At 43.0% G+C, this 18,345-nt stretch overlaps 1 protein-coding gene across 4 annotated transcripts in view; it reads right to left on the reverse strand.

Annotated features, from left to right (window-relative positions):
- Positions 1-18,345, reverse strand: part of ALS2 (alsin Rho guanine nucleotide exchange factor ALS2) — a 49,536-nt gene that overhangs the window by 9,759 nt on the left and 21,432 nt on the right. For all 4 annotated transcript variants that reach the window (XR_014502937.1, XM_083403361.1, XM_083403362.1 and 1 more), the window contains exons 13-27: positions 16,328-16,490; positions 15,843-15,974; positions 15,422-15,550; positions 14,382-14,452; positions 12,379-12,445; positions 10,422-10,624; positions 9,817-9,882; positions 8,128-8,226; positions 7,472-7,636; positions 6,716-6,827; positions 6,094-6,171; positions 5,843-5,976; positions 3,582-3,749; positions 2,602-2,719; positions 959-1,116 (exon numbers count right to left, since the gene is read on the reverse strand). Coding sequence is in view for 3 of the 4 variants with exons in the window: in XM_083403361.1 (XP_083259487.1) it covers positions 959-1,116; positions 2,602-2,719; positions 3,582-3,749; positions 5,843-5,976; positions 6,094-6,171; positions 6,716-6,827; positions 7,472-7,636; positions 8,128-8,226; positions 9,817-9,882; positions 10,422-10,624; positions 12,379-12,445; positions 14,382-14,452; positions 15,422-15,550; positions 15,843-15,974; positions 16,328-16,490 (1,863 nt within the window). In the remaining variant the exon portion in view is untranslated. The remainder of the gene's footprint in view (positions 1-958; positions 1,117-2,601; positions 2,720-3,581; positions 3,750-5,842; positions 5,977-6,093; positions 6,172-6,715; positions 6,828-7,471; positions 7,637-8,127; positions 8,227-9,816; positions 9,883-10,421; positions 10,625-12,378; positions 12,446-14,381; positions 14,453-15,421; positions 15,551-15,842; positions 15,975-16,327; positions 16,491-18,345) is intronic.

An 18,345-nucleotide genomic window follows, 5' to 3' on the forward strand; every position in this document is an offset into this window, starting at 1 on the left:
AACCACAACTCACCAAACTGTGTCAAAAATTCTTAACAAGGGTTGCAACCATTTTTTCAAACATAACTCTCTGCGAATAATTTTCTTCGGTTTTCTTTCTTGCAGGGGAACCTGGCAACAATTCAACGGCTGCTGGGTGATCAGCTTTTCTGCACAAATGCATTTCTTTATGCATGTTTGTTAAGAGAGAAAGGTGGAAGTATAAAAGTTTTACACTAAATGAGAGACAAAGTTCATGGAGCTGTCAGCTGTCCATGGAGGCGCAGGTCAATTCTGTATCCAGGGCAGCTGTCTACCAACTCCACCTGGTACGCAGGCTGAGACCCTACCTGCCCGCGGACTGTCTCGCCAGAGTAGTGCATGCTCTGGTTATCTCCCGCTTGGACTACTGCAATGTGCTCTACGTGGGGCTACCTTTGAAGGTGACCCGGAAACTACAACTAATCCAGAACGTGGCAGCTAGACTGGTGACTGGGGGCGGCCGCCGAGACCACATAACACCGGTCTTGAAAGACCTACATTGGCTCCCAGTACGTTTCCAAGCACAATTCAAAGTGCTGGTGTTGACCTTTAGAGCCCTAAATGGCCTCGGCCCAGTATACCTGAAGGAGCGTCTCCACCCCCATCGTTCTGCCCAGACGCTGAGGTCCAGCGCCTAGGGCCTTCTGGAGGTTCCCTCATTGCGAGAAGCAAAGCTACAGGGAACCAGGCAGAGGGCCTTCTCGGTAGTGGCGCCCGCCCTGTGGAACGCCCTCCCATCAGATGTCAAAGCGATAAATAACTACCTGACATTTAGAAGACATCTTAAGGCAGCCCTGTTCAGGGAAGTTTTTAATCTGTGATATTTTACTGTATTTTTTGTTTCTATGGAAGCCGCCCAGAGTGGCTGGGGAAACCCAGCCAGATGGGCGGGGTACAAATAATAAATTATTATTATTATTATTGCTTTTTTCCTTACCTGACTAGCTGGAAGATGCGTTTGAGGTAGGATTTAATTTCCCTGACTGCTTCCTGCAACAGCCGCCGATTAGCTCCCACGCCTACATATGTCATTCGGTATACAGCAACTAGGGTCTCAACAAGTTTTCCCAAAGGATGCAGGGGAGTATCACACGCCTAAAAAGAAAAGGGTCAGAGAATTTGGCGGCTACATAAAGAAGCAGAGTCTTGATTGCAACACTCATATTTATTTAAGGCTCTTTGTTTAAAGCAATGGCAGTTCAAACAATATACATAACCTACCCATCTTATGGGACGCGGGTGGCGCTGTGGGTTAAACCACAGCGCCTATGACTTGCCGATCAGAAGGTCGGCGGTTCGAATCCCCGCGACGGGGTGAGCTCCCATTGCGCAGTCCCTGCTCCTGCCAACCTAGCAGTTCGAAAGCACGTCAAAGTGCAAGTAGATAAATAGGTACCGCTCCGGTGGGAAGGTAAACGGCGTTTCCGTGCGCTGCTCTGGTTCGCCAGAAGCGGCTTAGTCATGCTGGCCACGACCCGGAAGCTGTACGCCGGCTCCCTCGGCCAATAAAGCGAGATGAGCGCCGCAACCCCAGAGTTGGTCATGACTGGACCTAATGGTCAGGGGTCCCTTTACCTTTACCTTACCCATCTTATAGAAAAGAAGAAGATTTACTCTACAATGTTAGAGTACAGTTAGATTAGCCTCAACCAGAGACAGGGCTTTTTCAGCACTGGCTCCAGCCTGGTGGAACGCTCTGTCTCATGAGACCAGGGCCCTGCAGGATCTGATTTCTTTCCGCAGGGCCTGTAAGACAGAGTTGTTCCGCCTGGCCTTTGGCTTGGAGTCAATTTGATTCCCTCGCCCTCTTTCTTTTTTCCTTTCTCCTCCTGTGATGAGGCTGCATTTTAATGTTTCAATGTTTTAATGTTGTATTTTAATCTTGTTTTTAAGTTGTATTCATTCAACTTGTTTTTATTATTGCTTGTTAGCTGCCCTGAGCCCGGCCTTAGCTGGGGAGGGCGGGGTATAAATAAATTTTATTATTATTATTATTATTATTATTATTATTACAATATCAATGCTCTAGTCTTGTACATGGGTAGGCAAACTAAGGCCCGGGGGCCGGATCCGGCCCAATCTCCTTCTAAATCCGGCCCATGGACGGTCCGGGAATCAGCGTGTTTTCACATGAGTAGAATGTGTCCTCTTATTTAAAATGCATCTCTGGGTTATTTGTGGGGCCTGCCTGGTGTTTTTACATGAGTAGAATGTGCACTTTTATTTAAAATGCATCTCTGGGTTATTTGTGGGGCTTAGGAATTTGTTCACTATTTTTCTTTAAAATATAGTCCGGCCCCTCACAAGGTCTGAGGGACAGTGGACTGGCCCCCTGCTGAAAAAGTTTGCTGACCTCTGCTCTAGTATCATCTGAAAATTATACCACAGACTGCAATCTGTAGGAGTTTATAGAAGAGCTGGGGAAAGAACTGGAAATAGTGTTCTTACAAACTTATTACTTATGACAAAATCCTCACTTTATAGTAGGAATGCATGCAGGTCCCGTTTACTGAACACAGTGTGTTCCCTGTTTGCATCCCAGCTTATACATAAGAGCTTATTTAACAACAGTCACAATACCTTTATGAGATATTTCTTAATGTTGTCGTATTTTTCGAGTGTGAAGGCACCAACGTGTTTTGGAATGAACTCCAAGCTCTCCAAAGTTTGCGCATGAGATCTACTTAACAGTTCTGGGCTGCAACAATGGAAGAGATATAGTTATAAGCTATATAGGAAACACACATGGGTCAAGTAGCTACAAACCAATCAACAAGAAAGTCTAAAAAAACACACATGAGAAAATAAAAAATAATTACAAATCCTGGAAACCAGATACTGAAAAATGCAATAAATTATACTAGCAAAATGTTCTTAGCTCTTTCTGTCATCTTGCTATCAGAGGACCCATTATATTTGCCACACTCATTCCTTCCTCTCTCTCCAATAACTACACTTTTGTTTCCCAATATCCCACAGGTACAGATTTTCTTAAGTGTACAAAAATAATACTTTTCTGCTTCTGTCATAGGGCTGCTCATGTGGATATCTCCCTTCCCTATTTAAAGTATGCCACTGTATAATGTACTTGCCCTTAATTCTTGCCAATTGGAATGGCTCTTTCTAGCCATTTCTTCTAAACTGCTGATAACCTTCATATCTGCTCTGAAACATTTCCTCCTTTTCTACATCCATCTCCTCTCTTAAGAATTTTCCCCCTATAATTTACTAATTTAAAAATAATTCTGGGCAGTATGTGATCAACTGTGCTAACTAAAGGCTCTTGCTACCACACTAACATTCTGTCAGTACCTAATAGATTCATAAAACACTAGAATTGCAGAGGTTTCCACACACAAAATGGCAGATTTTTTACATGTATACTTTTTAAAAAATGTACACAAATGCTGTGAAACTACATATATTACAATATATATCCATAGCAAACTTCCAGTAAGCTGTTTTTAAAAATCTTAATGTAAATTTAAAATGGTGGCCGAACTTCACTTGATATTTTTTTCCTGCTGTTTCTTGAAGAACAAGTGTCCCTCACCACTAACCTGTCTTTGTGTTGACGCCGATTGGTTGTCAGGGCAACAGCAATGCTATCCCAAGCTTTCCACCTGTCCCCTTGGCCTGGTTGCTCACAGCCTAGCTGATGCCAGCATTCCTCAAACACCGCCTTCCATTTTTCATCAGCAGGAACAGCAAGGTTTCCAAGCTTCCGCCTGGGGACATTTTAACCACAAGAATCACAATTCTCGATGAAATGCCTTAAGAGATGTGCGGACCAGAAATTTCTCCGAAGAGCATGCAGATCTAGAACATTATGGGGTGGAGCAGGGCAGAAACACCCCCCCCCACACACACACACACTCTTCAACATCTCAAGCTTGCTGTTAATTAATAAGACACATTAGCTAATGTTGGGCCGTCTGACAATTGCTGAAATGGTTTTTATTGCCCATCACTTGGGGGCGTTTCATGGGGGATGATTCATAAATGAATTTTTATTTATTATATCAATAACCAGGACAGTTAATAGTGCCCAAGCTGAAAAGATGAGGTGGTAAGGATCAAAGGATTGTGGGATGAAGACCAGAAGCATTATTTTAATAATAACTTACGGTAACTTCAAGGCCTTTGCTTAAAAAGCAGAGAATGTGACTCTCTCTGTGCTGCATTAGACAAGTGAGCAGCATTAACTATTTCTTAGAAAAAAATCAAGCAATAAATTCTGAACTTAAGACAGCCAACAATCCTCGCTTCAGAGGCACCTGCATACATTTATTCATAGACCCCCTGGTGAGGTAAAAAGCAGCTCCCTAAGAAGTTTGCTAAGTTTGGCAGGAAAGCCTGATCAACAGTCAGATTTGGGCATCAGTGATGTCAAAAGAAATTAACAGCATCATAAATAAAAGCCAAAGCGGGTTAGGCGGGGAGAAATAGAGTCTTATGCTGTCCATAAATATAAAATAGACATACATTTTGTTTAACAATTTAAAAACAGCCACAGCTATGTATAATGGGTACTGTATGACTTAAAACTGACAGCCACACGAGTGCTCTTCAGAGATGACAATCCTGCACCGTTGCACAAGTCTGACAGGCACCTATTCCCCAACAGCATCTCTCTGATGACTTATAAAAATGCCTGAAAACATCCATTATGAATCAAAATGGGCTGTGCAGTCCAACCACCGCACAGATGCATTTCCAGTTCTGTTTATGTATGTGTGTGTGTGTGTGTGTGTATGTATATAAAGGTAAAGTTAAGTTCAGTAGTGGACGACTCTGGAGTTGCGGCGCTCATCTCTCTTTACAGGCCGAGGGATCCAGAGTTTGTCTGCAGACAGTTTACCCAGGTCATGTGGCCAGTATAACTAAGCCACTTCTGGCGCAACCGAACACCGAAACCAGAGCAGGGCACGGAACTGCCGTTTACCTTCCTGCCGGAGCAGTACCTATTTACCTACAGTGGTACCTCGGGTTACATACGCTTCAGGTTACAGACTCCGCAAACCCAGAAATAGTACCTTGGGTTAAGAACTTTGCTTCAGGATGAGAACAGAAATTGTGCGGCAATGGCGGGAGGCCCCATTAGCTAAAGTGGTGCTTCAGGTTAAGAACAGTTTCAGGTTAAGAACGGACCTCCAGAACGAATTAAGTACGTAACCAGAGGTACCACTGTACTTGCACTTTTTGGTGTGCTTTTGAACTGCTAGGTTGGCAGGAGCTGGGGCCGAGCAATGGGAACTCGCCCTGTCGCGGGGATTTGAACCACCGACCTTCCGATCTGCAAGCCCAAGAGGCTCAGTGGTTTAGACCACAGCGCCACCTGTTTATTGGAACCTCTATTTCTACTGCCTGTCTAAGGGTAGAGGCCCTCACTCTTTAAGTGCCAGTGACCAATTGCAGCCCCCAAAATACAGCTGCTACGTTTTCACTTTCATCACATTGATCACCAGCTGCTCAGATATCATATGACTTACAGAATTTTCACCACTTTTAGCCTTTTCTAAAGAGCAAGCATTGTAACTCTTGACCCCATTGTCTTCCAAGCACCTCAGACAAAACCTGCAGTGTTCCACTCAAATCTGAAATCCGCATGAGGACTTGGCAATGACACTGTACTATTCCCCATTGCCTAACCAAGCAGAGGAGCTGGAAATAAACAACTAGAGTTGGGCAAACAAGGCAATACAGGCTGTGATCTGCAACCTACTTTGCATTCAATTCAGTGCTAGGGCTCAGGTACCATGGCTAGCTACAGACAAAGACATGATACAGTCTAAACAGAAGCCAACTCCCATTCACTCACAGGGTTTTGGGTCGGTCCTTCTCATGATCGTACAAACTGGGTTTGAAGTAGGTTCCAGCAATCTTTATCCCAGATCCCCACTCGCCACTGAAAATACCTTCAATAGTGTCTCCATTTGGCAAAGTCAGTCTTCCCTTTGAAGAAGGGATGGAGGGGAGGGGAGAGAAGAGAGTAAAGAAAGAATGAACTCACTCATTTTTAAAAACTGCTCTACTCAAAAAAGGCAAACCCCCAAAATATGATTTACCAACCTTTCCATTAAGGGTCCAATTATCTGAAAACTCTCCTTCATACACTGTGTCATCTTCCGAAAGCAAGACACCAGTCCCCTGCATAAAGCAGTATCACAATCATTACAAGCCCTGTTCTGAATAGTTCACATAAACACAGAGTAGTATTAGGGAAGAAAAATGCAGGAAGATGTATATTTTTACAGTAGCCGAAACACAAAGATACAGAACAGTCAATGTGCTGGATCCAAACTTGTCCTTAGTGGGAAGGGCAGAGATCCAGTGAAGACTCATAATGGAAAAAGGTGGAGGAAGGAAGAAGGCAATTTTCACCTATTCCTTTTTCTTTCTGCACTGTCCTCCTCAGTCCCCCAACCCTCCAGAGCAGATTTTCATTGGGGTATAGGGGGTTGCAGGAAGAGGAGGGGTAGCAAAAATTGCCTCCTCTGCTTTTCTACCATTGGGAGCACCTCAAGAGAGGAACTGCTCACAGGTAGTCTGGATCCAATCTGGCATAAACGCTACTTTGAAAAAAGGGAGTGAATTTTTATTTTTATACGTTGAGCACCAAAAAACAGAGTAAGCTTAGGGACTGCTGGGAATGCTCCTTCAACCGTAAGACACTGGTTTGTACAGTACTCACCATCATTTTATTGCTGCTAAAGGCTCCTTCATAATACAGTCCAAACTGTGTAACCACAACACCATTGCCCTGGCCAAGGTCATCTTGCCACATTCCCATATATTTTTCTCCCCTGAAGAGACAAGAAGGGATTAAGGGCCAAAGCAATCTAAATTTTAAGAAATAAGGCTCACCATACCATCTCCTGTTCTGTGACACTCTGACAACTAAACAACAGACATACTACCCTACCAGCTGAGAAGCCTTTTCGGCAATTAATAGGGTCATATCAGAGCTCTATAATGGGGTTGGGGGAGGGCACAAACTAGTGTACATCTTAACTGCAGTTTATGTATCATTTTCATAAGTTTGCCATTATTATTTTTAATTGTATGTTATCGCACTTTTCAGTATTTCCAAAGAGGACTTATATTAAGGTTTATGAAACATGAATGCTGAGCTAAAATATAAATTAGTAAGTTCAAAGGCAGGTGAGAGATAATTGAGATAATTTATTACGGTCAAAGACCAGCTCACATAACATAACACAATAAAAACAGCACTCATAAAGATAAAATATACAATCGGAGCAGATTGCAGCAATAGCTCATGAGTTAAAGCAATAGCTCATGAGTTAAACAAAGGCAGGTGATTGATTGCTGACATACAAGTTTTAGATTGCATTCCATGTCATCCTGTTAGTGATTTTATTCAAGTAAACTAGAGGAATAAGCAACTACTTAGCATAAGTTTTTAGAATGCTCAGAATCTATTTACCTTGTGATATCGTCAAATACTCCATATCCAGTCTTCTTATCCATCACCCACTGGCCAATGAACATACTGGGAGAGGTAGATGTCAGTTTCCCACTGCGCAGGAGACCATGCCCATGACGCATGTTATCCTGAAAGCTCCCTTCATACACTTCTCCAGTGGCATAGCTGAAATAAAAGAGTGTTATCTCTCTCCCCCTCTGCACACAGAAAACAACATTTTTAGCAGGAATGTGAAAACAGGACAATTATTTCCAGTGATGAGTTTCAGGAGAGGGGGGGAATGGAGATGTGTCGTATTGTAGATTATGTAGTTCTGTGCAAAAAGAGCATGAACAGATATGGTATCACATCTATGCACAGATTGTCGTGTGAAGCAACAGGGGCACATGTATATTTCACTGCAGGGACACAAGGCAAAATGCAACTTCCCAGGAGGTGTTCACACAATGAAATGTGTTTGTGAGTGAAAACTGTCACACATGGTGATCTTCATAGGGGTTTCATGCTGTTCCTACCTGGAAAAGTTTTGCATAGAAAGAAATGGTTTGTGTGTGTGTTAAGTGGCCCTTTGAAGTGCATTGTGGGTTAAATGCTGCTCTCTTTTGGACCACACACGTTGACCTTTAAAACAATACTCATGTTGTTTTGTATACTACCTGTAGATTCCTTGTCCACACATTTTTCCCTCCTTCCAATATCCAACATAGCGGTCACTCTTGTTCAGTATTTTGCTTGGTATTTTGTATTCACCGTACCTGCCAATTTGAAAACAATAACAGTCCTGAACAACTAGAAAACAAGAATATAACATGAAGAGCAGCAATCCCATACACATCTACTTGGCAGTAAGACCCATTGAACATTGTAAGATTTACTTCTGAGTAAACATGTAATAATAATAATAATAATAAATTTTATTTATATCCCGCCCTCCCCAGCCGAAGCCGGGCTCAGGGCGGCTAACAACAATAAAACAGTACAAAAGTACAGCACAAACAACACTCTAAAATCAATCATTATAAAATTAATTAATTCAAGCCACTGGCAACCATTGGGCCAGAGCTCTGCAAAGATTGCCGAGGGAGGGAGTCAGGCTGTGCCCTGGCCAAAGGCCTGGTGGAAAAGCTCTGTCTTGCAGGCCCTGTGGAAAGATGTCAAGTCCCGCAGGGCCCTGGTCTCTTGTGACAGAGTGTTCCACCAGATCGGAGCCACGGCCGAAAAAGCCCTGGCTCTAGTACAGTCCTCTATGTACAGTACTCTATGTACAGTCATACCTTGGGTTACAGATGCTTCAGGTTGCGTGTTTTTTGGGTTGGGCACCGCGCCGAACCCAGAAGTACCGGAACGGGTTACTTCCGGGTTTCGGAGCTCACGCATGCGCAGAAGCCCTAAATTGCGCTTTGTGCATGCACAGAAGTGCCGAATCGCAAACCTGCGCATGCGCAGATACGGCGCTGTGGGTTGCAAACGTATTTCCCACACGGATCACGTTCGCAACTGTACTGAATAATACTAGCATCCACTGTACTGAATAATACTAAAAATGTACTATGTATCTGTGAATTATGTGTAATGGAGTAACGGTTAATGAATTATATGATATACAATTATAAAACACCTATATATGACTTTTCTATACATGTATATCTGAGGTGGTAGCTATTTAAATTTAAGCACAAGTAATAGATTCAGCCAACAATTCCTAGCATGCAGTTCAAACTGTGACTGCTTTATTTTTGACACTGCATTGACTTCATGAGAGAACAAGTTTAGCTCTCCAGAATTTCATACAAATTTTGAATTGAAGGTAAAGTGATGAAAATCACTTGAGAAACAGCACTGGTATTTTCACCTGTCAAATAGAAGGCTAAATAGAAGTTTTAGGAAAGTGTCTTACAGACAAATCCCTAATACACTGTTTAAAAAAGTACACTACTACATAATAGGATTTTTTAGTTTAACACCATGGATGTCTCAAACCCATTGCAAGCTGCTTGTTACAGTGATTAAAATGAAACCCTGAGTATCTGAGACTTACTCCCAGGTAAGCATGGGTTGAACCCAAGTTGCACTTTGAGCAGATCCATTGAAATTAATGGATATAAGTTAGTCATGCCCACTACATTTCAATGGTTCTACTATGAGTAAGATCAACACTGGATATAACCCAATATATGATGTGACAAGTTAGTTTCACAAAACTCCTAAAAACTATTTTGACAGCTAAATAAATCCATCAGCCAAAGGGAGGTTATCTAACATCTTGCTGGTGGTAAGACAATTTTAAGTAATAATTAGACTTCTCTTTCTCCAACCCCAAATTTGGTTTAACTCTTTGTACCTACCCATCTTCCAGGCCACTTCTGAACATGCCAGAATACATTCTTCCATCTGCCCATTTCAAAACTCCCCTGAAATATACAGAGTGCCATAATTAGACCAGTTCCTCATTTGAATTAGCATAACACGTTTTATGCAAGACTATTACATCGTTCAAAGGACTACTGCATTTTTTTCTGGCTAGGTTTTAGAGCTCAGGGTTAAGTGGTCATAGAGTAGGCGGCTTTTCATTTATTGTACTCTGCTTTATTCAGATTTAAATACTTTTTACATGCCTCTTTTCACTTGTTACCTAGCTTTAAGCAAAAATAAAGAGGAGAAAATGTAAAAGAAGAGAACAGGGGAAAACTTCAGGTGCTTGAAATGATTTATTGCAAGTCCAATATGTTAAAGAAAAAATCCTTCCTCGTGAGGCGTGTTTTTAGCAGCAATTTTCACCAAATGCAAGCGATGCTGTAGCAACAGAAGTCAGCACATTTTCCATGCAATTAGTGAAAATCTCTCTCTCTTTTTGGCCTGTTATTATTGGTGCTTTTCTGCTTGGTTTAAAGTAAACAGGACAGCCTCTTAACTAGCGAACATGTACATAAGAACATTTGCACAGTTTCACCTGCCGTGTGGTTTCCCAGAAAGCCATCGACCATTGTAAGTGGCGTCCTTAAGCCGAGGATCTTTGTAAAAGGTGTATTTGGCACTCCGTGAGATAGGGGGCTCTTGCCTCTGAATGTTCCCGCTAACTCCATAAGGAGGCAAGTCAGTCGTCCCTTTTAAGGCCTGATCCACTGCTTGGCTTATCGCTCTCAGCCATTTAGTCTGAAACAATTACAGTAAAAGTATTCAAGGTTTTGCCTACCCTTTGTGTTCCTCCTCTCTATTCATAACTACTTTTATGGGAATACAGTGGTACCTCGGGTTAGATATGCTTCAGGTTACATACGCTTCAGGTTACAGACTCCGCTAATCCAGAAATAGTGCTTCAGGTTAAGAACTTTGCTTCAGGATGAGAACAGAAATTGTGCTCCGGCGGCGTGGCGGCAGCAGGAGGCCCCATTAGCTAAAGTGGTGCTTCAGGTTAAGAACAGTTTCAGGTTAAGCACGGACCTCCGGAACGAATTAAGTACTTAACCTGAGGTACTACTGTACTGAAGGAATCTCTTGGAGTTAGTCTGATAAGACTTATTGGTGCCACAGAATCAATAAATGAATAAAATCACGAAACTGCAAAAGTTCATCTGCTCCAGCAATCTTAACCTTTTCAGACTTGGGGCCCCATTTACCTTCTGCTTGGAACAAAGGGTGAGTTTTTAATACACCACCATTTTATGGTCATCATTCTCTACGTCACTTAACAACAAACTAAACTTAAATTTAAAAAAATAATTGGCAATGATTGGCAATGGCATGAACCATCTTTGGGCCAACTATGGATCACAAGTCACTTTTTGAAGATGCTACATACTCAGCTACAGCAATGTGGACCATACTTGCATGTCTTCTATACCACGGGCTACCGTCTACGAGCAAACAATGTTAGTTTTGCTCCTCCCATTTGCACAGACAGGAAACAGACCACAACTCCTGTCTTAGCGTTACATTTGATCCATGGATGATTTCACTCCCAACAAACTATGATCAGCCAAGAACAAATCTCGGCTTACAGATTGTGTTGCAAAATGAACCACCATCTGATTTGGATGCAACGCTAAATTGTGGCTTGTTTCATCCACATGCAACCAGAAAGGAGGTGAACAACTCAGATAGACACGTTTGCGGTATACCATTAACTATGGTTTGCCGTGCTGTGCAAGCAGGGTCATTGTATGTTGATTTCCCTTAGGTTACAGAGTGAAATAAGCAGAGAAAATAAGCTTACAAAGTACCGTATTTTTCGCTCTATAGGACGCACCAGACCATAGGATGCACCGGACCATAGGAGGGGGAGAACAGGGGGGGGAATTTTTTTTCCTTGTTCTCCCCCTCTAAAACAAGGTGCGTTCAAGGTGCATTCACCCGAGCTTGTGGGGCTGGCGGTGGGGGGGGGGGGGAGCGCTGCTCTGTCTCCGTCTCCCTGTTCTGGCTTGGGAACAGCCTTCCGTTGTGCGCAGCCATCCCCAAGCTAGAACAGCGAGACGTCTCCCTGTTCTGGCTTTGGGCTTAGCCGTGCAGCCTGCATTCGCTCTATAGGATGCACACACATTTCCCCTTAATTTTTGGAGGGGGGAAAATGCGTCCTATAGAGCGAGAAATACGGTACTCTATGTTCAAAGTAGCTAAGGCACTTAAGATGGCTCTCACAAGTAAGCCAAGCCCACATTCCTTGTGGGGAAGTAATGGAGGAAGATCACAACTCATGCACTAGGTATAATCTCTGGCATCTCCAAACAGGACTGGGAATTATGCTGCCTGGAGCCCTAAGAAATGCTGCTGGTCAGTGTACACAATAAAGTTAAATGGACCAATGGTTTGACTCAGTATAAGGCAGCTTCCTATGTTGCTGCTGTTAACCAACCGGCAAGTGGTGCAAACAGGGGAGGAGAGGAGAGAATGCAGTCTCTGTGCCTGCCTACCTTTTCCTGTGGTGTTGATGAAACAAGGATGAACTGTTCTTCTGGTGTAGTGACTCTCAAACCATTCCTAGTATAAAGACAAAAAAAGAAAAAGGAAAAAAAAAGGTTCATGTAAAAAGAACATAAGAAAAGAAAAAAGAAAAATAATTGAACAGATAACTGTAGCTAGCACAGGCAAAAATTAATACCAAAGCAAAGGGGGCAGAGTCACATTCTATTTTCTGTCCTTTTCCTTCTAGCCTCTGGCTTAAAGAAATGTTCCCCCTTTCCCTAAATTAATGAGAAATGGGGAATCTCCATTTGCAACAGTAAAGTGCCACGTAATCTAACACCTTCCATCCTATTTCAGTCTCTTATCACTAGCGATTATAAGGAAGACTGTACTCTGTACCAAAATAAAATGAAGAAGTTCCAAGTTGTGCAAGTTAAGTAAAGTATTTATGCTTATCTGGCATCTTTTACTTTACCTATGCCAGATCCTTAAGCCACTAGCTTTATTCAGCCATCCTTTTGTTTCATAAGAAATTACCAAGCTGCCAAGCCTACACAGTAATATCTCTGCGAATGTCTGCCTTGTCTAGCGTCCATTCTGGTGAATGTCCACAACAAACCTGGAAGTACCGGGTTATTTCCAGGTTTGCCGCTCACGCATGCGCAGAAGCACAAACCGCTCCACACGTGTGCGCAGACATGGCATTTTGCCCTGCATCATTTTCGGCTAGCAGCCGGGGCTCCGGAACGGATCCCGGCTGCAAAACAAGGTACCACTGTACTCACATCCATATGGACTAGAAAGCCTGCTTCAAGCTAAGAAAAAAGGTTGTAGGAAGCTGAATTCTGCACCAGTATCACATTGCATGAATAGTCTTACCTGTCTAAACACAAGAAATGCCACAGCATTCTTCCTTACAAAAGCACACTGGAATATTTCTTAGGGGTTTAGTCTAGTTTTAAATGTATTGACTGTTTTATGTTTTTAATTATCTTATATGTAAAATGCCTTGAGATGGTAATCTAGAAGGCAATTAATAAAACAAAAATGATGAGGATGAGAATAATAATAATAATTACAGATTAGACTGCACTGGTTTGGATGATTTCATCATATCTGCATTTACAAGACTTAATGTCCAGCCAATACATGCTTAAATACATACTTCACGGCCTAGGACACTCGTATCTACGGGACCACCTCTCCCGGTATGTTCCACGGAGAGCCTCAAGGTCCATAAATAGTAACACCCTAGTGGTCCCGGACCCTAAAGAAGTTAGATTAGCTTCAACCAGAGCCAGGGCCTTTTCAACTCTGGCTCCGGCCTGGTGGAACGCTCTGTCTCATGAGACCAGGGCCCTGCAGGATCTGATTTCTTTCCGCAGGGCCTGTAAGACAGAGTTGTTCCGCCTGGCCTTTGGCTTGGAGCCAATTTGATTCCCTCCCCCTCTTTCTTTTTTCTTTTTCCTTTCTCCTCCTGTGATGAGGCTGCATTTTAATATTTTAATGTTTCAATATTTTAATTGTTGTATTTTAATCTTGTTTTTAAATTGTATTCATCCAACTTGTTTTTATTATTGCTTGTTAGCCACCCTGAGCCCGGCCTTGGCTGGGGAGGGCGGGGTATTAAAAAATTATTAAAAAATTATTATTATTATTAAAATGACCAACATGTACCCCTGTGATAACTTTATCTCACTAACCACAAGCACGATAATCACATTAATGTGGGGATGCAGAACCTGTGGTCCTTCCAGCTGCTGCTGGTTTATGATGAACATCATCCCTGGCCATTGGCTGGCTGAGACTGATGGGAGTTGGAGTCAAAAAGCAGCTGGACAGGCCACAAGGTTCCCCACCACTGCCTTTAAAGGATGCAAGTCGAGTATCACTTCATGGACAAAGAACACAAAAGGCCTGGAGTACCCAAGACATTTCAAAAGAAAAACTCATCTCATCAACAACAGCAACAAAATAATTTCTATTTGAGGGATGGCCTTGACATACTTACATATTACCAGACTCTTCTGAAACAGGTTCTACCCACAATGTGGACAAGGAAAAAATATGATGAGTTGAAAACTGCAAAGAAAAGCAAAAGAGGAAAAGCATCAACCTTCCTATTAGGATTAGATTCACTCTTTGTGGGTGTTCCTTCTTCAGTGTTTCTTCCCCTTTGGGAACAGAATGACGTTAAGCCACACGGCTGAAATGCAACTGCTATATCTCTTAACGAGTTCCCAGCCACCCCCAATTTGATATGTTGAAATTGCACAGCTTGTAAAGCTGCAACCATATTTATGCCAAATAACGGGCTCTATGAACCAGAGCTTAGTGCATAGGATACCCTGTACCTACTGTTTGTTTAAGGGGCAGCAAATGATAGTGCCGCTGTATGCTAGCGATGGAAGATATTTTCCAGTCTCTCCAGAAGACCGGGAGAAACTGTACACAACTATTTTTTGTCTTTCAACATTTTTTTGCAAGTGAGAGGCAATGCTGTTCAAAGACCCAAAACATAATGTTCCAAAACCTAATGCCGGCAAGATCAATGGCACTAATGAGGTGGTGGCTGGGCAGGTGGAATAGACCCAATTCTGAATTGTGTTTCGGAACCCCAATAGAGAGAGGTGGGGAGTGATCTACATTGCACAGAAGACAGAACTTGGTATCCAAGGCTCTTGTCATCCATACGAGACCCAGTCGCGGAGGAAGGGGCTTCGGCGGGGACATGGCACATTGCCTGTGGGGGTGTGGCACCCAGGGGCATGGTACGTCGCCCGTGCGAGTGTCCCAAGGGGGAGGTGCCTGCCCGCGGCGATGTCACCCCCCCAGGCTGGCACCCAGGGTAACCTGCCCCTTCCTCCGCCACTGACTAGCCCTAGCGACAACCCATATGGACCTCAGGTCGTCTTTGTGTGTGTTCTTCTGAAGAGCATGGGGAGAGATGTGACTGCTACAGAACTCTGAAAATATCCTTTTACTGTGAGGTGCCCCATCCATTCAGGTATAACGGGAACAATTCAGCTCTGATCCCCAGTATGAGCTTACCTGAGCATGGACCAAGGCATCGTTAAAGAGGATGAACCAGTTTACTGAGAATCTCCCCGCATGCTGCAGTGACAGTCCCCGATTGCTGCTCTCACAGATTAGTCGCCGTTCGGGTTTCCTCAAGGAATCCTGTAATTGAGGAGTGAGGCAGGCACACAAATTAGGTCTACTATGCCTATTATCACCCCTGTGTCATTAACAGTAGTGCGCACTCATCACAGATGGAATTTACATGCATCTCCGCCGTAACGGGAAATTAGGATTATTTGCTAAATACAATACTTTCTGAAATTGGAAGCACCACAGCCATGAAGAGAGGGGAAGGGAAGGGAAGGAAACTACGGTGACATCACTGTGGGAACAATGGAATCCTACAGTGGAAAGAGTTGTGCTAGCAGAGACTACAGCAATGCCCACGTACTGTCATTTTGCCAGGAAAGGTCTTCCAGAAACCCAGCGTGTATTCAGCTTCTTTCCTTTTCCTGCTAAGATGGACAGCAAGGGTTTCATAACAAGAACTGGCATCCTGGAGGCTCTGGTATTCTGGAGATGCCTACAGAGAAGGAACAAACAAAACAAGGTTAGCAATTGACACTTGCTTCCAGAGACCTACTGCAATATTTCGCTACAGTAATTGCAGTTTCTGAAAATGTTATATTTAAATCAACTGAAACAACTTCTCCTGTGATTGAACATTATGAATAATATTTAAGTAACTAAAAGGAACACTAATACAATGAAGAATAAACCACTTAGTTATTATAACAAATGCAACTGCATTTGCACTTTTTTTTTGAACTGTTTAAAAGTATTACGCCACCTGGAACGATTATGTTAGCAATGAGATCCAAAAAACAAACACAAAATATCTCCTGTTTAGTGAAACTTTCTTATCCAACAACTTACCACTTCAAAACACGTAGCAAGCTTTAGTAAAGTTCTAGCATAATTATGAAGTCGTCGGATTGGCAAGAAAAACAGAGTATTTAACACTTCTACCAATGGGAAAGCCTCCTCATTTGTCTCTGACAGATCCTGAAGCAATGCCTGGTTTTTAGTTAGGAAATCCCTACAGTATAAAGACAGATGTGTGTTAATGTTTTGACAACACTTTCAGTGCAACACTTACTATACTTATGTCGGACTCTTCTTCTGTGGAACTCAGAACATATTTATATATGGTTTCCAGGTATCCTTCCACCCAGGCAGCTTGCAAACTGGTTTGGATCTGCTTAGCTTCAGCTGCGGAACACCACCATGTGACTTTGGGCCCAGATACACATGGTTACACGCCCTTTCACTGATACAGAGGTCAGGCAGGCTTCCTCCAGATGTTTTGAGACTACAATTCTCATCATCCCTGACCACTGGTCCTGCTAGCTAGGGATCATGGGAGTTGTAGGCCAAAAACATCTGAAGGGCCGAGGTTGAGGAAGCCTGAGTTAGACCTACCCCAGGACTACTGCACTTAAAAAATACTCAAGGCTAATGTTTTGCATTAATTTCTAGGAGTCCTTAGAGCATCAAGCATCACTTGTATAAAATCCTACAGTTGCATTCATGCATAAAAGGTAAGCCAAGAAGCTTGGCTTAATAAACTATACTGTGCAAAAGCTGCATTGGTTGTGCAAGCACCTGAACATCCCTACTCTGCATAAACAAACTAGCAAGAGGATGACTTAAGTGCTAGGTTCCAACCCAAAACGGTGGTTTGTTTCTCTCTAAAACAGGCCATGATCCGTATGTAAACAGCAAACCATGACTTACGGCTCATAGCCTGTTTAGGGAGCAGCAAACCACATACCTGAGTTCAAATGTAACCCTAAGCTATCACTTTCCTGGCTTGTTTCCTGCTTGCACACAGTTCAGGCACAGTGTGGTTTATTACACCAAGCTTCTTGGTTTACAGCTGCTTGAGAACGCAGCCTGTGTATTTTGTTATCTCTTGTTAGAAGTGATACAGATTTCCTGGGAATCAAATACATAAATTACTACTTATTAACAAGACTAGTTTCTTTATTTAAACTAGAGGTATCTAACCTGTGGACCATATACCTCCCCCGCAATACGTTCTGGGTGTCCCCTGTCCCACCCTGTGGCATGTCTTTGAGATTTATTTTTTATTTAGATTTAAGCCATTTATATCCCTCCCTTCATCCAAAGATCGCAGAGCAGTAACAGCAAAAGTCAATAAAATTTTATATCCATACATAAATATCATAGTGTCATCATAAGCAAAGCCTCTACTATGGACATATGAATAAGTATCAGTAACAATACCCAAAAGCCTAGGTCAAAAGCCATGATTGAGTTGGCATCTGAATACCATCAGAGACCATGCTCAACAAAATTCAGTGGGCAGAGAGTTCCAGAGCTGACTGCTGCTGACCACTAGCCAAGTATATTTCCTGCATCACCGAAGGAAGTTGATACGCTCTTTGCCTATCAGCTGTATAAGGTAAAGGGACCCCGACTATTAGGGCCAGTGGTGACCGACACTGGGGTTGCGGCGCTCATCTCGCTTTATTGGCCGAGGGAGCCGGCGTACAGCTTCCGGGTCATGTGGCCAGCATGACTAAGCTGCTTCTGGCGAACCAGAGCAGCGCACGGAAACGCTGTTTACCTTCCCGCCTGAGCGGTACCTATTTATCTACTTGCACTTTGACGTGCTTTCGAACTGCTAGGTTGGCAGGAGCAGGGACCGAGCAATGGGAGCTCACCCCATCGTGGGGATTCGAACCACCGACCTTCTGATCGGCAAGTCCTAGGCTCTGCGGTTTAACCCACAGCGCCACCCGCGTCCCTTATCAGCTGAATAGTGCCTCCAAAAATAGAGCCTTTCAAGTTTTCCAATGCAAATTTTAAGTGCTAACTTAAAAGTGGTGGAAAATCTACTCAAATATTACACGAGTCTGCATTGGTGA

This window comes from Podarcis tiliguerta, assembly GCF_965153285.1.
Source record: "Podarcis tiliguerta genome assembly, chromosome: 1".
Lineage (NCBI taxonomy): Eukaryota > Metazoa > Chordata > Lepidosauria > Squamata > Lacertidae > Podarcis > Podarcis tiliguerta.